The following is a 23,582-nucleotide window of genomic DNA, read 5'->3' on the forward strand; positions in this document are numbered from 1 at the left end:
AGACTGAAGACCTAATCAAAGGGTATAAACAACTCAGGGGGTACTGCTCGGTTGAATGTATACCTGTAACTGGCAGAATGTCTGCCCCACAAGGAGTCACAGCTCGAAGTTGAGGAAGTCACAAGTCCAAAAAACTGTGAGGGCAAATTTTTTCGGAGTGAGAGTTGTGAACTCTTGGAGCAATCTGCCAGAGAGCATTGTGACAGCACTGAGTGTAAGTTCAGTCAAGACCAGACTTGACCAACACTGGAACAGGTTCCAATATATTCAAGAGCCAGTGCATACCCAGTATCTGCCAACAGTGCATATCAGATATGCGACCAACTGTCCAATCGGCTAACGAGCTGATCGGTGGCGAAGAGGAAAAAAGGAATGCGTTTGTGCTCCTGTCTAAGGCATGCTGGATGGATGAGGCGATGATAGCAGTTACACTGGCACAAACATTCAAGTAAGCAGAACGGTAATGGCGGCGTCCAGTGCGCTTGGCCAACATGGAGGATGCACACAGTACCTCTACTAGAGACAAATTCAAACCAATTTTCATGATTTTTTAAATGTGATTAGACATTACTTACTGGAAATTGACCCCACCAAAAAATGACGGTTGCTTGAGAGTTCCAGATACAGTAGTTAAATGCTGGTTATTTGAGGTATATCTGCACTTGGTCATGATAACTACTATAGTGGATCACTTGTCAACAATGCCCTGCTTGTGAACACAATGGAGAAGACAATTCATACAAAAGGTTTGTAACTTTCTCATTACACTAGTCCTAGTCAAATCTGTCTCCGTCTCCCTGTGGTGCTGAGAACGTGGAGACGGTCTCCATGTGGTACAGTATTGAGCCACTCTCCTGCTTGGACAATTAGGTCAGCTGAATGGCACGTTGAGACGAAACTAGCCCAAAATATCAAGAAATTTACTGGGTCTAGACATTGTTTAGTGACGTTGACTGGGTTAGTACCCCCTTTACACCACACGAGGTAGACTTATTGAGCGAAGGAAATTTTTGAACAACACGCCTGGAAAATGAACAACCAGTTGGTCATAAGGCGAGGTCATGTTGAAGGCCATGACACTGATCATGAGACGAGGTCATGTTGAAGGTCACGGCACCGATTATGAGACGAGGCCATGTTGAAGGTCATTATAATGACTGAGCCAAGGAGGTCACGTCGACTTACTACTGGCAGATTAAGGTCAAGTCAACACGTCAGAGATGAGATATATATATATATATATATATATATATATATATATATATATATATATATATATATATATATAAGAGAATGGAAGAGAGAGACAAGTACATGGTTAACATTTGATTGTTGACTCTCGTCAGTTACTAACTTTAGGTGTGGCTGCCGGGTCTCAGAACACATTTTCAAGGGCTTCTCTCTCTATTTTCCAATTTCTCTTTATTGATTTATATCTCTCTCTCTTTATCTCATGTTTTCCTTTATCTTCTCTATCTCACTCTTTATCACACTATTTCTCTCTCTCTCTATCTGTTTCTTTACTCGTTTTTTCTATATCTAATAATGAAAATAGGAAAAACAATAATAATAATAATAATATACAATACGTACTATCACTACTACTACTAATAATAATAATGTAATAACCAAAAACAACAATAATAATATAATTTTAATAATAATCATGCAATAATAATAATAATACCAGATCCCATCCGTCCGGTAATACTCAACAAGATGCAGGCATAACCAACCAGCGTAGTTCCTTGTTCACATACAATTACTGTCCTCGATAATAACTCATTTTAGACAGACGAGTATGTGATAACAGAGGAAACCAGTACTTACGAGGAAAATTTCTTTAAATATTCGGCCAACGAGTAATGTTCTCACATCTACAACTAATTCGCAAGCAAGATGTCACGGGTTCGATTCCCGGGCCGGTGGAAGTTGTTTGGACACACTTCCTAGCCCCCATTAGTCCCTGTTCACCTAGCAATAAGTAGGTACCTGGTGTAAGTCGAAAGTTGCGAATTCGTATTCAGGGACAAGTTGTTGGAGCTTCCAATAACTTGATGACACAAACCATTGACTCTTCAGGCTTCTATGCCCTTAACTCATGAGACATAAAGGCAAGCATGAACTTAGCATGCTTCCCTGTTGGGCACTGTAAACGCTTCTGCGCCTCACCCTACACAAGGATGTAGGGGAGTGCCCAATAAATAAATAAATAAAAAAAAATAAAAAAAATAAAAAATCTACAACGAAGAGGAGAATTTAACGGAGCAGCCAATCTAGTGTTTTCCCGACATTATTTTGTTTTTTGACTATATATTCATACTAATCTACGCTAACCTAACCTTAGTTTCATAAAATACAGTGGTCAAAAAGTCCCTGTACACATGTAATAATTCATATTGTTACTTGTTATACATAGTACCTGCAGTTTCATTGTCATATACGTACACCCACTAAGAATTATTCGGCATCCTTAAGGCGTGATACTGTGGGGTACAGGTTGTTTGGTTCTCACTCAGGATGGGTTGGAGAAAGGAAACTCACAATGTGCTCTCTGTATACATGTTGTATTGGATGTACAATGTAGCTTGGTGCTGGGAAGGCAGCATGGTTACAAGCGTGATGTAGAGAGAGCTGGTTGGTGAGGGTGCTCAGAGGACAGCTTGTGGGTCGCCATGCTCGCCGGCGGGAGCGAGGACCGCCAGGCAGGCGGAGGAGGTGTTGCTGGCTGGTTGGTGTAAGTAAAAAGAGAGAGATCACCACGAGGTCAGGTCTTAAATAGCGGGGGGTAGGCGTGGCTTAGTAGTTGACCTCCGTGATGTATGGCGGCGCTGGTTGACCCAGACCACGAGGCATACACTGTGGAATTCGTGGGGTCGGCTACGCAGCGACAAACAGCGTTTGTCGGGGAGAAATCCACTACAATACAATATGACACGGGTGCCGAGTAAATTTTTAGTGGGTGTACACTGTTCTGCTTACAGTAAATATTGGAAGGGGGTTATGTGGTTGGTATTGTAGCACTCTGGATATACTGTAATAAACAAACCCAACGTAGCATAACCCGTTCACCCTCCTGTGTACAAGGTTAGAGGAAGGCTTCCTCTAACCTTGTACACATAGCCAAAAAAATTTTGTTTAATGAATATTGCCATTGGTACATTAATCTGACGCTAGGTAGGAGGAAATCCTAACCTAGCCCCCCTGATGACTTAAGGGAGGGCTTGGGGGGGGCTACAGAGGGTTGGCTAAATCCAAACCTAGCCCTGACGACTTGATGGAGGGCTGGGGGGGGGATGGGAAGAGCATAATGGCCTTCACGATTTACTTGATAAGGGAAATTACAAACTAACAACCACAACCGCATAACACTTTAATTACCAGGTAGCTGACTTATTATTATGACTGTATCCGCACTTTTTTTCTTTTGGGCACCTAATAGCTGCTATTTCCTATGTATGAAGTCACACACACACTGTACCTGACTGTCTCTCCTGCAGGTGTGAATAACAAAGTGTGCAGCCAAACATTATGCCACCCACACAGGCATGTTTATGTATGCCTATTAATTACACAGGTATGTTTACGTATGCCAACTCACACAGGTATACATAAGGTGGGACAGATTTAAGTGAAACTACCATCTTGGTTATTATCCTCTGGCGACTAAAGTGGTATTAGAACAAGTTGTTGCAATTGACGAGATATAACTTCTGGTGAACCCAAAATTGCTCTAACTCAAATTGGGAGTGAAACTGCAATGAAACCCCTACATTTGGGACACTGCTGGAACACCTACCAACATTTGGAACACTTCTGGAACACCTACCAACATTGAGGACACTTACCTTTGAAAGAGTAATATTTGATAGAGCAGACATTGCCAGTTCTGACCAATCCTCGTTCACTCTGCAATGAAAGGGTAATAATAATAATAATAACAATAATAATAATAATAATAATAATAATAATAATAATAATAATAATAATAATAATAATAATAATAATAATAATAATAATAATAATAATAATAATATGCATCTCTCCGGGACCACAACTATTAATGTCACTCATCTACCCCAGTCTCTACCTTCCCCTGGCCTCCCTACCTTCAGTTTTACCCATTAATATCTCTTACCATTATCCTTTAGTCGCTACCCAGTCATTCCTATGATGTTAAAACAGTCTTAAGTAATATACAACATGCACCCAATCCTATCCACCTATACCTACTCTATATTTCATACACCACCTCCACTACCGAAGGAGGCCATTACGAAGGCTCATGATCTTACGTACGATCTCTATTGTGTTTGAGAAGTCTTGTCAGGGAATATTGTAATTTGAAGTTATGTTTTCTCCTCACTTCGGCTATGTGTTTCACTAGTCTACTCACATCCTGTGTGGAATATTTTCCTCTATTCCCAACTACATGACAATTTGGTGAACTTGTTGTTGGTGGTGAGTGACATCTTTGAGAAATGACCTGGATTTATACGTCTTTCATAACTTTCAGGATTTTAATGGAGAATGTGATCTGCCCCATTGTGTATTCGAAGTTGTCAGTCCTAATACTCCCAGTCAACTTGTATTATCGAGATGATTTAGTTCAGGAATAACCTTAGTCGTTCAGTGATGCACCTTTTCTACTGATGTTTTGTCCTGAAGGTAATGTCTCCGTGTTTGTTTACAGTCATCCACACGGGGACGTCAGAGAGACTCATAAAGTTGATGAAGCATTATTTTATATTTATATTCAAAGGTACAGTTTATTATTTCTACATCCCGTTTGGCTTTTCTCACTGCAGTGCCCACTTTTTGCACTTAGTGGAGAATGATGACGCCAAGGGCTGTCTTTCTTCTCTACTGCAGCCAAGAAGTGTAATTCACTGTAGTCGAATTTCAGGCGGTTGCATCCTACACGCAGTCTTACAATTTGCCACGCTAAAAATAGTTTGCCGTTCCTGCGGCGCTGCGATCGGTTAACATTTCGTGCAGATCTTATTAAATGGTCGCGATATCTCCCTCCTTGAGTTGCCACCATCCCCTACTTTTTCTCATCGTCACAAAACTGATTATGTGTCTCGACATATTTTCTCATCACTACAGTCAATGTAGATCACAAACAGAGTGGGTGTGAGGGTAGAGACTTGCGGTACTCAACTCAACACTTTGTTTCCATTCTGAATGTACACCTTATAGACCGACCACCCTTTGTTGCCTGTATTTCATTAAGTCTTTCACTCGCTAAAACAAGATATACAATACAGTGTACATGAAATAATCCAACATACTAAACCCAGTCTCGTTAAAATAGAGCACTGAGAACAAATTCAAAGCACTCACCCGTGACCTCGTAGTGGATACTCTCCCCTGCAACTGCTGATTGGTCACTAGCCGTCCGCTTACCAGCCAACCAGCGGTGAGTTCCACAGTTGTTGTTGTGTTGTTGAGATTGTCGGACCGTAGTCCGACACGGGCTTTTTTGCCTGTAGGCGGCCCGTTTGGTGGTTCCGGCTGGAGCTCTTGGAGTAGTCAGACCGGATTTGGGATTGGAGATGGAGGTTGCCTTACCTGCAGATTTGAAAGTGTGAGCGGACTCTCGGTCAGTGAACTCTTACCACCAACCCCCACTCTTGGACGTGGTCAGTTTCGGAGTGGCGCGCCCCCCGAACTGGGGTCCGCACTGCTAGGGGAGGATACTTCCTAAGCCATCTGGGTGGTGGGTATCGTGTGATGACCCGGAGAAGGTGGTGAATGTGGTTTGTTTGGGCCTTTCGGGCTAGAGCGGCCGCTGGTGTTGTGTTCTTGGAAGTTTCGAATTCTGTTTCGGACTGCGCGGTGATTGGCCAGTTACCGCCTTCACCTCAGTCAATCAGCAGCGCTGCTCACTCCACGTCTCCTTAGTGCGAGATCTTAACTCTGATCAGGTATGTGTTCGCCTGTTCCCCCACCAGTAGGTATAGTAATAACTAAATAAAAGCCTCTCCTCCCTGGCATACTGATAGCTGGTTACCTGAGTACACCTTAGTTCTATGAGATGTGTGTGTGTGTGTTATCCACTACCTTAGTATCATTATCTGCACGCACGAGGAACACAGCCCTGGGAAGGGGGAAGAGGTAGGAGGAGGAAGAGGGGTGACCATGATATTTACAAAGATAAATTAGACAACTGGCCACAGACACTAGGCTACAACCTTATTAATATGGGTGTCTCGACCAGGAAAACTGAGGACACATAGGTGAGGGAGAAGGGTGTCAAATGAACTAAGGATACCGGGGTTTGTTGTTGTCTAGAACAAAGAATGGCAAAAACTGCAGCTCATACTAGGCAGCTCCGTTTACACCCAACCTTCATCACTCGTATTTCTGTCCAACTTACTGTATATTTGAAGCTTCCCAACGAGTTCGAGTTAAAGATGACGTTTTGCTCATCCATTACTCGGTTTCCTGTCTCACGCCATTATCAAAATTTGTCTAATTTAAAGCCATTGCTAAGTGTTCACTCTTGATAAGGCAAAGTACCTTTGTTAACCCTGAATTCTATTTATACACCTTAGTCATAATGATCACCCCTCACTCTACGTCTCTCGAGGGAGTACAAATTCAAATGCTTTATTGTCTCTATATTCAAGGTTATTAATGCCCGGGATTAGTCTTATCATCTTAAATGGCAAATCAATATTTAGGACACAAATATTTTTGGAAACCCCTTTACTAAGAGTTATGGTGAGGGCCGAGGGGTCGTGTATATCAATGTTGTGACTGGTGTGAAGAATGACCACGAGCCTAAAGTTAATGTTGTGAAGGTGTATTATTATTGTCGTTACTATTATTGTTGTTATTATTAGTTGTAGCAGTAGTATCATTGTCATCACTATTGCTATTATTATATGATTATTTTTATTGTTGTTTGTATATCTATCCTGAAGTGTATTCCTCGTTTGTCCATTGCATTGCTGTATTTTGCTGTATTTCAGTTTTTGGAAGTTTGGCGGATTTATTGCGTGATTAATTTTATTGTATTTTTTAAAGAATTAGATTTGATAATACTCATATGTTTTATGTTAAGAAATATTAAATTTTTTAAGACTTGTTCCAAAAATCCAGAATTATTAATTTATGTAAAAGTGTTGTGCAGGAGACCGCCCAACCAGGTGTCAACAACAGGCTCGGTAAAACAAAGGCTCCATGTGCTGCTGGTCTCAACGCGACATGATGACCAAGTGATGTCAACGTCACCTGAGCTATCTTAACTCTGATCAGGTATGTTGTAGTGGACATCTCCTCTACAACTGCGTAGCCACAGCCACCACCTGCTACCGCCTTCCCTAGCAACCAACCAGATGTTACCGTATCCTAGCAACGAAACTAGGAACCGGCGACTTCTCGGGTTTTCCCAACATGACTCATAGCGGCTGCTGGGTATATAAGCTCTGTCTCTCCATTGAGATTCATTCTGACCATTCTTCTTGAACAAGCAACACCTCCTCCTCCGCCGCTGCCTGGCTGCCTTCGCTTCTCCTCGCCTGCCTGGCGGTCCTCACTCCCGCCAGCGAGCATGGCGACCCACCAGCTGTCCTTCTCTGAGCTTCCTCACCAACCAGCTTTCATTCTGCCCATCTTCCTGAACAAGCAACACCTCCTCCAGCAAGCTCCACGCTGTTAGCATTCATTCAACCAGGAGGCCAGCAACAGGCAACATCTTCTCTAACGAAGCTCCTGCACATCTACCTCCTTCAACACGCTACTCACCGAACGTCTCTACTGAGCAGCTCCCCGCCACACGGCACCTCCAGCACCAGACTGTCTATCATATAACTTATATTATATAAGAAAACCACATTAGAGTTTCCTTCCATCCTGAGTGCTAGACAACATTAATATCTCGATACCCCTACAATGGTGACTCCCGGAGATTAGCACTCACACAGGATGGAGGAGACACTGATCACGCTCCCAGTCTTCAAGCAGACACTGGCTCCTCTTCCTGCCCCAAGCACCACATCCTACCGACCCCAGCACACCCGTCCTGCCTCAGACGCCGACCCCGGCCCAGCAGTAACCCCTGACGCTGACCCAGGCCCACACACCCCAGCAGGCGCATCTGACGACTCAGTACCTGCCGTGAGGGAAGCACACAACATCCATCGCCTCCACACCCCCTCTTTTCTCCCTCAGGTACTCCCTGCTAATGTCCTGCACCCTGCTGCTGTCGTGGACCCAGCTGCTGTCACGAGCCCTAATCAGCTTCTGCTGACGCAGCCCCTGCTCCTGACCCAGGCCCACACACACCCCAGCAGGCGCATCTGACGACCCTGTACCTGTCGTGAGGGAAGCACAACATTCATCGCCTCCACACACCCTTTTTCTCCCTTCTCCCACAGATAGTGTGTATCTAGACAGTTGTATTTCAGCGATCGGCTCATCACGCCATCGCCGTTGTCTCACATGAGGCATGCACTGCCCGGTCTGCCTCACATGTGCTAAGCAACTCTACAGACAACAAGTCTCCTACACCGCCTGGAGGGAAGGGGGAGTATTGTAGTGGACGTCTCCCCTACAACTGCCTACAACTGCGTAGCCACAGCCACCACCTGCTACCGCCTTCCCTAGCAACCAACCAGATGTTACCGTATCCTAGCAACGAAACTAGGAACCGGCGACTTCTCGGGTTTTCCCAACATGACTCATAGCGGCTGCTGGGTATATAAGCTCTGTCTCTCCATTGAGATTCATTCTGACCATTCTTCTTGAACAAGCAACACCTCCTCCTCCGCCGCTGCCTGGCTGCCTTCGCTTCTCCTCGCCTGCCTGGCGGTCCTCGCTCCCGCCAGCGAGCATGGCGACCAACCAGCTGTCCTTCTCTGAGCTTCCTCACCAACCAGCTTTCATTCTGCCCATCTTCCTGAACAAGCAACACCTCCAGCAAGCTCCACGCTGTTAGCATTCATTCAATCAGGAGGCCAGCAACAGGCAACATCTTCTCTAACGAAGCTCCTGCACATCTACCTCCTTCAACACGCTACTCGCCGAACGTCTTCTACTGAGCAGCTCCCCACCACACGGCACCTCCAGCACCAGACTGTCTATCATATAACTTATATTATATAAGAAAACCACATTAGAGTTTCCTTCCATCTTGAGTGCTAGACAACATTAATATCTCGATACCCCTACAATGTGTTCGCCTGTTCCCCCACCAGTAAGTATAGTAATCAACGATTGAAAGCCTCTCCTCCCTGGCACACTGATAGCTGGTTACCCGAGTACACCTTAGTTCTATGAGATAAAATAATAATAATAATAAACGGTTTATTGAAAAAGTTTGCAGCCCGAAGGCTGAAAATATACTTTGGACATAAATGACTTATTACATACATTGGTGGTTTAACAAAAGCCTTCATTAGAGAAAGGTGAAGGAACATACAGTGAACATACAGATTAATGTTTACACACGTAGATCATGTTAGCTGAGGTGTTGAACAGCAGACATGTAGTGTAGTAACTCCCTCACAGATGGCGTTATGAGGGGCATCACGTGGAGTACTAGTTCCCTCACAGGTGGTGTTATGAGGGGCCTGATGTGGTGTAGTAATTCCCTCACAGATGGTGTTATGAGGGGCCTGATGTGGTGTAGTAATTCCCTCACAGATGGTGTATGAGGGGCCTGATGTGTAGTAATTCCCTCACAGATGGTGTATGAGGGGCCTGATGTGGTGTAGTAATTCCCTCACAGATGGTGTTATAAGGGGCATCACGTGGTGTAGTAATTCCCTCGCAGGTGTTATGAGGAACTTCACATGATGCTGTAGCAACTCATTCACTATGCGGTGTCGTGCATAATGGGGACACCACGTGGTCCGTTGTCACAGGAATTCACTCACTCAAGTGGGTGAGGTGTGGTCCCAGGCCTCTCTATCGTGGAGTCTCAGGGGAATTATCACTGGGTACCTGGGACCTCACTGTGTGAAGGTTAGCTTGGCTCAGACTCAACTGTCGAGTTGTGTTTCACTGACTTAAGCACTGTTCACCACTATTCAACACTGGTTCCATTCCTTTCCCAAATGAATTAGTAACTGGAAGCAATCATTTCAAACTCTATTCGAAATCACCTGGAGAAGCACCGATTTATCAATGATTCCCAGCATGGCTTCACAAGCGGACGTTCTTGCCTAACTAATCTATTAACATTCTTTTCATCAGTTTTCGAATCGGTGGACGAGGGGCACAATTATGATGTGGTATATCTCGACTTTAGCAAAGCCTTCGACAGAGTCCCCCACGAAAGACTAATTAGAAAGGTAGAAGCTCATGGCATCAAAGGTGACATCCTTAAATGGATTAGGGCGTGGTTACAGGGCAGGAAACAGCGAGTGAGCATTAACGGCACTAAGTCACATTGGAGCAACGTCACAAGTGGAGTTCCCCAAGGCTCAGTACTTGGACCATTATTATTTATTATATACATAAACGACATAGATATCGGCATAGACAGCAACATAAGTAAATTTGCTGATGACACTAAAATAGGACGTGTTATCAAATCGGACGAGGACTCGGCAAAACTACAGGAAGATCTAAACAAATTTTTCGAATGGTCTGAAAAATGGCAGATGAAATTCAACGTCGATAAATGTAAAGTACTCAGTATAGGAGATGTAAACAGGGAAACCAGATACCAGATGAACAACGATGCCATAGAAAAATCCGACTGCGAGAGAGATTTAGGAGTAATGATAAGTAGGAACCTTAAGCCAAGTAAACAATGTGTTTTTGCTCGTAACAAGGCTAATAAAGTACTTGGGTTCATACAAAGGAGTGTTAGTTACAAGACTAGCGAGGTCATCCTAAAACTGTATCTTGCTCTTGTGAGACCACACCCAGACTATTGAGCATAAAGCTACATAAGCATTTGTTCTGTCACACCTCCTAGGGTGGACAGCACACATAAACATTTGTAGTTTCACACAGATTCAGGTTACAACCCATAAATACATGTCCCCAGGCCTCCGTGAGAGTAGGTCTGTGGAGTGTAGCCTCTTATCTCTGTGTTGACGTATAGATTACATACCCCCTTACAAGCAGACAGAGAGAGGTTCGCTTAGTTCACAGTTTCACACAGTTCAACAGTTCACAGCCAGACACCGTACCAAAGAGACGTGTGTGAGCATAGCTCCCAAGGCTGTATCTCTTTCTAATTCTACCAGCTAATTACAAGCTAATAGCTAATGCTCAGTAGTCTGTCAACAAACAATTCTGTAACTACCAGAGCATCCAATATAACTAGAAAATCACCACGTGTGTTTACATTAAACCAAGGAACCACAAATGAAGATAATAGAACCTGCGTACACTTGTGTATACTTACAAGCTAAGATAATTACAAGTGTAACCCAGGTGGGCTTGGACGACTCAACGACTCAAAACTACGACGGTATCAAAGGTGACACGCCGTGAGACTACCTATTATCTCACCCAGCTTCATCAAAGGTACCAGCGACTGCTCTACACTCGTTCAGGCAAGTGTTAACAAGTGAGATCGTTTGATATCAAACCCCGGCCCAAACAAAAGTCGAGTGTTACGTATGTCGTGTTAAGTATGTCGAGTGTTACGTATGTCGTGTTAAGTATGTCGTGTTATGTATGTCGTGTTAAGTATGTCGAGTGTTACGTATGTCGTGTTAAGTATGTCGAGTGTTACGTATGTCGTGTTAAGTAAGTCGAGTGTTACGTATGTCGTGTTAAGTATGTCGAGTGTTACGTATGTCGTGTTAAGTATGTCGAGTGTTACGTATGTCGTGTTAAGTATGTCGAGTGTTACGTAAAGTTGACTGTTACGTATGTCGAGTGTTACGTTTGTTAATATGTACTGGACAAATATCTCGAGTGCTTATTCCAGGTAAGTAAACAAACATTGGCGACTATTCCAGGATTCAGGTAACCAGGGGACTATTCCAGCAACCAGGTGGCCAGGAGACTATTCCAGGAACCAGGAGACTACTCCAAGAATCAGGTAACCAGGGGACTATTCCAGCAACCAGGTGGCCAGGGGAATATTCCAGGAATCAGGTAACCAGGGGACTATTCCAGGAACCAGGGGACTATTCCAGCAACCAGGTGGCCAGGGGACTATTCCAGGATTCAGGTAACCAGGGGACTATTCCAGCAACCAGGTGGCCAGGGGACTATTCCAGGAACCAGGAGACTACTCAAGAATCAGGTAACCAGGGGACTATTCCAGCAACCAGGTGGCCAGAATATTCCAGGAATCAGGTAACCAGGGGACTATTCCAGGAACAGGGACTATTCAGCAACCAGGTGGCCAGGGGACTATTCAGGATTCAGGTAACCAGGGGACTATTCCAGCAACCAGGTGGCCGGGGACTATTCCAGGAACCAGGTGGCCAGGAGACTATTCCAGGAACCAGGTGGCCAGGAGACTATTCCAGGAACCAGGTGGCCAGGAGACTATTCCAGGAACCAGGTGGCCAGGAGACTATTCCAGGAACCAGGTGGCCAGGGACTACTCCAAGAATCAGGTAACCAGGGGACTATTCCAGCAACCAGGTGGCCAGGGGACTATTCCAGGATTCAGGTAACCAGGGGACTATTCCAGCAACCAGGTGGCCAGGGGACTATTCCAGGAACCAGGTGGCCAGGAGACTATTCCAGGAACCAGGTGGCCAGGAGACTATTCCAGGAACCAGGTGGCCAGGAGACTATTCCAGGAACCAGGTGGCCAGGAGACTATTCCAGGAACCAGGTGGCCAGGATACTACTCCAAGAATCAGGTAACCAGGGGACTATTCCAGCAACCAGGTGGCCAGGGGAATATTCCAGGAATCAGGTAACCAGGGGACTATTCCAAGAACCAGGTGGCCAGTTTTACCTTGCCATTCCCTCCCTACATCACGCATGCGCTCTAAGAACCTTTGCAAATACCTCCTTTTGTCATGTTATTACTATTCCACAGTCTAAAGAATATTATTGTTTTGAGGGAGATGCCCAACAGAACTTGACAAAACAAATTTTCCTCGTCGATGGAAGCTGTAGTGAATGTAAGGAAGTATTGTGTTAAGGTGAAATCCATTTTAAGCCACCTTCTTCACACCTGCTCGACTCTACCCTCTCACCGTCAGTTTCCTCCTGATCTCTCTCACCCCTCCCTCCCTCCCTCCCTCCAACATTAAGCAACAGACAGAATATATTAGCCGCACGAAGATAAATACTGAATAATAGAAGTCATAAATAATAGAGGTTGTCTTTTTCAAGGTTGGTCACACACACAACGCCTCACCCCACACACACAGATTATTATTCTTAGTATTTTATTTAGTATTACAGGAGATAAATGTGTACATGTACGTACAGCTCTCAGCACACGTAAATCTTAAGGTGACGCCACAATAATAGTCCTTGCTATCAAATAATTTTCCTTATGAATTGTATTTATCAGAGCACGCCCTGTCTCTCTCTCACACACACACACACACACACACACACACACACACACACACTTAGCTTGTTAATATTCTGTTTACTTATTTCAATTTGCCTGAGAGAAAGAGATTATGGTGTGGGGTTCAGGATGTTTGGTTCACACTCTGGATGAGTTGGAGAAAGGAAACTCACAATGTGCTTGGGTTCATACAAAGGAGTGTTAGTTACAAGACTAGCGAGGTCATCCTAAAACTTTATCTTGCGCTTGTGAGACCACACCTGGATTACGCAGTTCAGTTCTGGTCACCGTATTCCAGAATGGATATAGAATCCTTGGAAAGAATTCAGAGGAGAATGACAAGACTAATCCCGGGCATTAGGAACCTTGAGTATAGAGACAGGTTAAAGCATCTTAATTCTCACTCCCTTGAGAGACGTAGAGCGAGGGGCGACCTGATAGAGGTGTATAAGTGGAAGTCAGGGCTAAACAAAGGGGACATTACAAAGGTACTCAAATTATCCAACCAGGAGCGAACTCGTAACAATGGTTTTAAATTAGACAAATTTAGATTTAGGCGGGAAATAGGTCAACACTGGTATAGAAACAGAGTAGTGGATGAATGGAACAAGTTACCAAATATCATCATTAACTCGAATACGCTGAATTGCTTCAAACATAGGTTGGATGCTTATATGAGCAATAGGGGTTGGGTGTAAACGGGACTGCCCAGTATGGGCCAATAGGCCCGCTGCAGTTTCCTCCATTCTTATGCTCTAACGGCGATGGCTTGGATGAGCCGGTCGCTGGATACAACTGTCTAGATACACACTATCTGTGGGGGAAAAGAGGGAGAAAAAGGGCGTGTGGAGGCGATGAATTTTGTTCTTCCCTAACGGCAGGTACAGAGTCGTCAGATGCGCAGGCTGGGGTGTGTGGGCCTGGGTCAGCAGAAGCGGATGAGGGCTCGTGACAGCAGCAGGGTGCAGGACATTAGCAGGGAGTACCTGAGGGAGAAAAGAGGGGTGTGTGGGTCCGCATTCAGGAACAGAGGCCGCGTCAGGGGTTACTGCTGAGCCGGGGTCGGCGTCTGAGGCAGGACGGGTGTGCTGAAGTCAATAGGATGTGGTGCTTGGGGCAGGAAGAGGAGCTGGTGTCTGCTTAGAGTAGCAGAGCTGCTCTAGGGTGTCTAACCTGCGGTGTAGAGACAGTAGCTGTAGAGCCGATGAGAGCTGCCTGTGTGGATAAGCCAGTCTTCCATGTTGCTTGAAGACTGGGAGAGTGATCTGTTTCTCCTCCATCCTGTGTGAGTGCGAATCTCCGGGAGTCACCATTTGTGGGGTTCAGGATATTTGGTTCACACTCAGGATGGGTTGGAGAAAGGAAACTCACAATGTGCTCTCTATATACATGTTGTATTGGATGTACAATGCAGCTTGGTGCTGGGAAGGCAGCATGGTTACAAGCGTGATGTAGAGAGAGCTGGTTGGTGGGGGTGCTCAGAGAAGGACAGCTTGTGGGTCGCCATGCTCGCCGGCGGGAGCGAGGACCGCCAGGCAGCGGCGGACGGAGGAGGAGGAGGTGTTGCTGGCTGGTTGGTGGAGGTAGAAAGAGGCAGGTCACAACGAGGTCAGGTCTTAAATAGCGGGGGGTAGGCGTGGCTTAGTAGTTGACCCCCGCTCCGTGATGTATGCCGGCGCTGGTTGACCTAGACCACGAGGCATACACTGGGGAATTGGTGGGGTCGGCTACTCAGCGACAAACAGCGTTTGTAGGGGAGAAATCCACTACAATGGACTTTCCCCATCTGAGTCACGCAAATAAACACTCCAATCCCACTGACTCACAGATAACCACGGCTAATCCACCGCTGACTTACGCACTCACTTGTTTTAACACTTAATATTATAGACGCCTGAATCCTGTCCTACATAGAGTAATTTCTATAAACTATAAATTGAACGTCAAAGAGGATCCGTTTTCTCTGATGCGCTTTTGTTACACTCGTTTTCTTTTTTAAACGTTCAAGCAGTGATCTGACGCACTGGTTGTTTAAAAAAAAAATCGAAGTATTCAATTTTCAATTTCAATTGTTTATTCCTTGAGAGAGGAAGTGGGATCCTAGTGCTGTCACTAGGTACCCCTGTACAATGACACCAGAAGCATCTGGCAAGTGTGACAAGTATATACAGTATAAATATTACAAAGGGGCTTACTAAACCCTAAGGAAGGAAGGATATTCCTTTAACACATAATCAATATTATTTACAAAATATCTGGCCAGTATGGGGAGGATCATCGTGTCTCCGTCAGGGGGTCGTGGAGTGGTGGTCCAGCAGGCCCCACATCTTAGGAGGTGATTGAAGTATTTATTCATTATTTATTTACCTCTTAGTGTGTTCAATTAGGTTATTTATTATCATTAAATAACACGTCATAAATGAATAAACTCTGACGGAATCCAAAATTTAGTTCATGGGATTAAACATAGGTCATTCCTTCAGTTGAATAATGCTAAACCACCTTGATTGACAGACACTAAGGCACCGCAAAAAACAATTATTTTCAGATAATTATTAATAGTACTGTTATGATATTAATCTCAAGCTATATTTAAGTATATAACAAAATATAAAATGTCTCTAGTACCATTATAAAGGAGAATATATACAGCATTGTGACATAGTGTTTATTAAGGACCAGCGAATTAATATGCTCCCAGGTCCTCCTCAGTTTAATCTTATCTCTTTTATCTTCTTAATCAGTTGCCACATGTGACGATGACTGGCCAGCGCTACCAGTCACACCACTCTACCAGTCAATGCCACTCTTAACAGTCACGTCTCTCAGTCATGCCAATTTACCAGTCACACCCATGTCAGACAAACAAACAACAAACGACGTATTGGCTTCTCAAATTCGTGTTTACATTATACACACAAGTCAAATATAATCAAATACATAACAAGTCAACATTAAATCAACACAACACAATGTTTCCAAAAGATCAACACAATGTTTACTGACCAACACAAAACCCACGTCTTAAGATGGTTACAAATTAACGAAAAACAGAATCTCACCTGCGTTCCTACATAACCTGTTCGACATACACTAAATATTAAAATTAATCAGTTAATGTTGGAAGATTATGATCATTATCAATATTTACTCTCAGTAGAACAAGGTACATAATATTGTAGGTAGTAAAGTGGTAACCGATTATTATTAATACGGGAGTTGGGGTATTTCAGGCAGACTCGAGTGATGTTGCCATTCATTTCCCTTCGTGTGATGACTGTGTGGTGGTGATTGTGTGGTGGTGATTGTGTGGGTGATGACTGTGGCTCTGTTGTATTGTTGTTGTGTGGCTCTGTTGCTGGCTGTATCTAGACCACCAGATGGTTTACGCAGGAGCCGATGATCTGAAAGCTGGCAGTACAGTACAGAATCCTGGAGGGGCTACCTTGGACTGCTTAGGTCTGATGGGTGGGTGTTGGGGGAGGGCGGTAAGGGACAAACCTTTCCTCACAAAGTCCTTGGTTCGATGTGGTGTCAGAGGAGTATCTGTACTTCACTGTATCGACCACCCGAACGGCTAAAGTAAACTAAATAAATAAATAACATTCAAAAGTTCTCCAAGATGACAAATATGGTCTACCTACACTTAATCTAACCTTTTCTACCCTATCCTAACCAAGCCTATCCTTATGTAATCAAACCTAACCTAACCTAACCTAACCAAGCCTATCCTTATGTAATCAAACCTAACCTAACCCCCAGGAAGCGTTAGGAGGATTAATAATCAGGTAAGATAAGTCAGTCAACACCACTCTACCAGTCAGTGATTGGTATAATAATATAACTGGTAGACTGGTAACTGGTACTGTACTCCCCTCTGTGGCCTTCAGTGGAGACAGAACACAATACTCCACACAAGCACTTGTTGACCCTCACCAGAGTACACACACACTCACAAACACACTCTTCAAAGCATAGGGAAATAAAACATAGTAGCGTACCCTATTTCAGATAAACACAAAGAGATTTTTTATATGCAACGAACGAAATAGGTCATCCCCCCCCCCCTACTAAATAGCCAACAAAATGGTCAATGCTCCCCCAACTACGCAACAAAATGGTCAATGCTCCCCCAACTACGCAACAAAATGGTCAATGCTCCCCAACTCCCCAACTACACAACAAAATGGTCAATGCTACACAACAAAATGGTCCAACTACGCAACAAAATGGTCAATGCTCCCCCAACTACGCAACAAAATGGTCAATGCTCCCCAACTACACAACAAAATGGTCAATGCTCCCCCAACTACGCAACAAAATGGTCAATGCTCCCCAACTTCGCAACAAAATGGTCAATGCTCCCTAACTACATAAGAACATAAGGAGTCTGCAATAGGCCGGTTGGCCTGTGCATGGCAGCTCCTGTCGAGAGTTGCTACCACTCTCTATCATCCATGAATCTATCTAGCCTCCTTTTGAAACTTTCCAGAGTTCCCGCACTTACTACAAAGTTGCTAAGCTTGTTTCACTCGTCCACCACCCTATTTGTGAACCAGTTTCTTCCTATCTCCCTCCTAAACTACGCAACAAAATGGTCAATGCTCCCCAACTACGCCACAAAATGGTCAATCTAATATATAATTAACCTACTTTTCTCAGGATGTTTTTATCAGTTGTTGATAAGAGCAGGCGAGTGAATGTTGACGGGGCTAATTAGGTTAGGTCAGGTCAGGTCAAGTTTGGTTACGATAGATTAGGTTAGGTAACTAAATCACCTTTAACAACAAAAACAAAGAATTACATTATACGCACACACAAAAAAACACACAAACATACACAAACACCATATCACAATTACGATTTTTGGCGTCGGTTATAAAAAAAAACAAGTACCAAATAAAAGCATCAGGGTATAATTCATTTACCACCAAATTACTATCACATTATTATGACAGCAACGCTTTACACACATGAAAACAAACGGGGTACAGGAGATAAACACAAACGTCCCGAAATAGAATAAAGGACCACGTGGTGAGACTGACAACATTTTGCTGCCTTGTCATGTAACCTTCACCTCACGTTTTTACTCTTACCAACCTCCTCCTTCTTCTTCTTCCTCCTCCTCCTCCTCCTCTTTCCTCCGTGCTGGAAGGGTGAAAGTCTAGATTTTAATTCTGCTTTCTCCCTCTTGTTGGTGCGGTCGCTGGTACTGCTGTTTCTTCTTCTCCTCACCTTGAAGCATTATTAGTAGGAGAATCAATTACTACAGTTATCAACAGTGTTTAGCTGGGAGGTAATAACGCAGACCCCCCCTCCGTCACACCTAGAACTGTCTCTGCCAACTGGTAACTTCCGTCCGTGTGGAGAATTGTCCGGATGTACACAAGAGATGGGTTTTCTTCTTCCATGTCGCTCCGTAAGTAACAAAAAAAATCTTCTACCACCTCGACGGGAGTAGCTACTGGTGCGGGATAAAAAGGCCTCGGTGGTGATCCTTTCTATACTCAACACACGGCGTAAAGGTTTTTAAACTCTTCTGTGTCACAAGAAATCTCCTTCCAACACGACTCCGGCTTAACTACGTCCGCTGCAAGTCGCGTATAGCCCCGTAAGTGTGTGCACCGATAGACAGACAGACAGACACAGACAAACACCAACACACAGAGACAAATACCAACAAAGACACAGACATAGACATACAGAGATAAACACGGATACATACAGACATTAGCCCTGTCTGTAGGGAGTCGACAAAGAGGCTGACACATATCTTAGGAGATAACGGGAAGTGATATCCTCGCCCGCCTCAGATAGAACGACAGAAGAGCCGTGTCATAAAAAAACTAAGGAATCTGCAATAGACCGGTTGACCTGTGCATAGCAGCTCCTGTCGAGAGTTACTACCACTCTCTATCATCCATGAATCTATTTAGCCTCTTTTTAAAACTTTTCAGCGTCCCAGCACTTACTACAAAGTTGTTAAGCTTGTTCCACTCGTCTACCACCTTATTTGTGAACCAGTTCCTTCCTATCTCCCTCCTAAACCTAAACTTAAGAGGAGGAGAAGGGAGAGGAGGAGGAAGAGAGAAGAGGAAAGGAGAGGGAGAGGAGGAGGAGAAGGGAGAGGAGGAGGAGAAGGGAGAGGAGGAGGAGAAGGGAGAGGAGGAGAAGAAGGAAGAGGAGGAGAAAGAGGAACAGGAGGAGAAAGAAAGAGGAATAATAATTAGAAGGGGAGGATGAGAAGAAGGAGAATGCTTGTTTTGATATCGGTGGAAGCCTTGATAAAATCTACTCCGGTTTCAATTATCCAAATACTGCATGATAATACTAATGTGTGTGTGTGTGTGTGTGTGTGTGTCTCTCTCTGTCGAGTACCTCTGAGTGGACTGGGGGAGAGGAGAGGGAGAGAGGAGGAAAACTGAGGAGAAGGAGGAGGAGAACGAGGATGGAGGGGGGGGGGGTAAATGCAAGATTGTGTCTGTTGTTTACAAGATATTCAGCATTGTAAAGTGAGAAATGCGCATGGTAACAATTTATATTTCCGCTACCCTCATCAGCAACACTTCACGGCGGATGGGTACATGGATTGTTTAGTCTTTAGGTTAGGTTATTGTTGTTAGGTTAAGCTAGGTTATTTTATTCATAAGCAAGGTGGGGCGAGGGGTGATAATTTAGTGATCCCTTGGGACAACAGCCGGAGTAAGGAGCCGGAGGGGCTGGAGTACTTATTACACAGAACACGTACAAGCCTCAGGGCCACTGGTGTTCAGGAGCAAGTGAGTAAGAGTCTTGAAGGTTAAAAGTTTTTGACGACTCTTAACTACGACAGAGAGAACAAAAAAAAAAGAAAGGGAGAGAATAAAAAAAGAAAGAGAAAAAGAAAAACGTGAGAAAGAAATTCAGTATAATGGTCATACAAGTTTCCATCGCTCCACCTATTAATGTTTGTCACTCCACTACGACAATTTCTGGGTATCACACCGACTTTGAAATGGCCAGGCAAGCTAAATGCCAGATAACTCCTAATGACTCTTGCTGCCCCAGGACCCAAACTGCGTCTTAATCCGCCATTGACTGCTAGAGAAAGTCGGGCTACGTGAGGTTTTACTGTACATAAGAACATAAGAATGGAGGATACTGCAGCGGGCCTATTGGCCCATACTGGGCAGTCCCGTTTACACTCAACCCCTATTGCTCATATAAGCATCCAACCTATGTTTGAAGCTATTCAGCGTATTCGAGTTAATGATGATATTTGGTAACTTGTTCCATTCATCCACTACTCTGTTTCCTAACCAGTGTTTACCTATTTCACGCCTAAATCTAAATTTGTCTAATTTAAAACCATTGTTACGAGTTCGCTCCTGGTTGGATAGTTTGAGTACCTTTGTAATGTCCCCTTTGTTTAGCCCTGACTTCCACTTATACACCTCTATCAGGTCGCCCCTCGCTCTACGTCTCTCAAGGGAGTGCAAATTAAGATGCTTTAACCTGTCTCTATACTCAAGGTTCCTAATGCCCGGGATTAGTCTTGTCATTCTCCTCTGAATTCTTTCCAAGAATTCTATATCCATTCTGTAATACGGTGACCAGAACTGAACTGCGTAATCCAGGTGTGGTCTCACAAGCGCAAGATAAAGTTTTAGGATGACCTCGCTAGTCTTGTAACTAACACTCCTTTGTATGAACCCAAGTACTTTATTAGCCTTGTTACGAGCAAAAACACATTGTTTACTTGGCTTAAGGTTCCTACTTATCATTACTCCTAAATCTCTCTCGCAGTCGGATTTCTCTATGGCATCGTTGTTCATCTGGTATCTGGTTTCCCTGTTTACATCTCCTATACTGAGTACTTTATATTTGTCCACGTTCAATTTCATCTGCCATTTTTCAGACCATTAGAAAATTTTTTTTAGATCTTCCTGTAGACGTAGACAACCGTGTTTACAGTGGTGTTGAGTCACACCTTCATAAATTATTCTGTTGTCTTGACACTTTTAAGCTGCTAAACAAGAATTAAGCTGCTAAACAAGAATTAAGTTGCCAAACAAGAATTAAGCTACAAAACAAGAACTCCACTTTATCAATACGAACAAAACGCAAAGCTTACCGACTTACAACAGAGATTCAGCTTCAAGACATTACAACAGCATAACCAGCCTCTTCAACGACTTTGAATTAACTGTGTTACTCAACTACGCTATGTGCTACCAAATACCATTAAATCTTACACCAATAGAACCTATAACGAGCATTCTAATTTAAACTTTCTGGCTGACTGGTTAAATAACACTTATTACCCGCCAATCACGTCAAAGTTTGGGGAGTGTTTATACCGTAAATTCGTTTCACTCCGTCTAATGCCTTAACTTGGGATGACAGTTCAGTATATTAAACTCCCTTATATAGGCAACTTAAGCCTTTAGATTAGTAAATAATATTGTGAGAGAGTCGTTACGGCAATTCAACTTTGTTTTTATTAACCGATACATAGTCCGGCGGCCTTCACTACTGGTGTAGCGCCTAACGGGCCTGCCCTGGTGTGTACTGCTGCCCCCGAGCGAAGTCCTGCCTCATCTTCACACGTGGTGCCTCAACCTGTCCTCCACCCACCGCAAGCCGCGCCCTCTACTGTGTCTGAGCTGTCTCCACCAGGGCTACCTATTGGACCTGAGGACACCATCCCCGGCTACCTGTACCCCACAGGCATGTCGACGTACACGCCATCACAATCACACTAAATGGTATGTCCCTCAATATTGTCAATGCTTATAGCCTGGCACTTGGCATTATTAGGGACCTGCCACTCTTTGCCATAAACAGATAAATAGTACCGGGAACTCTCACCATTCTGTCACTTTATGTAACTTGCTGACACAACCCATGACCCTTCAGGCTTTTACGCCCTTAATGCACGAGTCATAAAGGCAAGCATGAACTCCGCATACTTCCCAGATGGGCACATTAAACGCTTCTGCGCTTCACCTTGCACAGGATGTAAGGGGGTGCCCAATAAACTAGCCCCCTCGGGGAAAATCTAAACAAAATCTCGAGGATGTTTAATATTCAGATGTAAAAATATGGGATTCCTAATCTTCAGATGATTCTTCATAAAGGCTGTTCCAGTACATTATAAACTACAACACCACATCGAGTCCTGCTGACGAATGAGGCCTAGTCAACCATTCGGTCAGTCATAAGTGCTGACATTCGCGCCCTCACCCTCAAGATGAGACAGATAGATACTCAGTAAAAAATCCTCAATATTTCATCCATTTCCTTTTAATCTTCACCAGGGTTTATTTCATCTTCGTAACGAACTATTGTGATATAATTTATACACCATTCTATTTCTAACCCTCTATCGCCAATCGCATCTGTGGAACATTTAAAACATTAATTTCCCGTAGCAAGTCACAGTTTATCGTAGTTCCTCTTCTCTCTCTCTTTTTATTAAGATCCGTTCTTTGTGGATTTATTTTCGTATGGGATGAATGATTCTAATTTATTTTATTCATTATGTATTTTCTTGTTTTACATTCTATTGCGGTGTTTTATTTATTTTATAATTTATTCTCTTCGCCACTCATTGGATTTTTTTATTTATAGTAATATTATGTAGAGGATTATAATTGGATATTTTTAGGCATGTATGGAGAGAGAGAGAGAGAGAGAGAGAGAGAGAGAGAGAGAGAGAGAGAGAGAGAGACTCACACCTGACCACCACAACTACCTGCTCACACGGTCGGATCTAGACATAAAAACCTGCTCTATAGAACAGAAGTGATGCCATACTGTATGACGGTGCGAATAATGTCTTAACACACCCATACTTAACACAACCTTTTAAAACTCAAATTGAATCGAACTTCACTATAGAGCAACAACTATTGGAACTTAAAACTAACCACAAGAGAATAAACTGAATCAGAAGTTAATTGTTGAGTTAAAAGTCAATTTTATAGTTTCTACCCTAAAAAAAATATATATATTTACACAAACTAGCAACTGTTCCTATAGGTTGCCATATATGGCGTGTAGGATATTTTCTAATTTAAATTGATTTACCGGTATATGTAAAGCAATCAGAGCAGCAACGCTCGCAAGGCTAAGC

The 23,582-nt window shown here is 43.7% G+C and overlaps 1 protein-coding gene across 2 annotated transcripts in view; it reads right to left on the reverse strand.

Annotated features, from left to right (window-relative positions):
* The window catches only part of LOC121876794, a 56,526-nt gene that overhangs the window by 29,914 nt on the left and 3,030 nt on the right, over positions 1–23,582 (reverse strand). For both annotated transcript variants that reach the window (XM_042382199.1, XM_042382198.1), the window contains exon 2: positions 3,849–3,909. In XM_042382199.1, coding sequence (XP_042238133.1) covers positions 3,849–3,909 — 61 coding nt within the window. The remainder of the gene's footprint in view (positions 1–3,848; positions 3,910–23,582) is intronic.

This window comes from Homarus americanus, unplaced genomic scaffold (assembly GCF_018991925.1).
Source record: "Homarus americanus isolate GMGI-L3 unplaced genomic scaffold, GMGI_Hamer_2.0 scaffold50281, whole genome shotgun sequence".
NCBI classification, from domain to species: Eukaryota; Metazoa; Arthropoda; class Malacostraca; order Decapoda; family Nephropidae; genus Homarus; species Homarus americanus.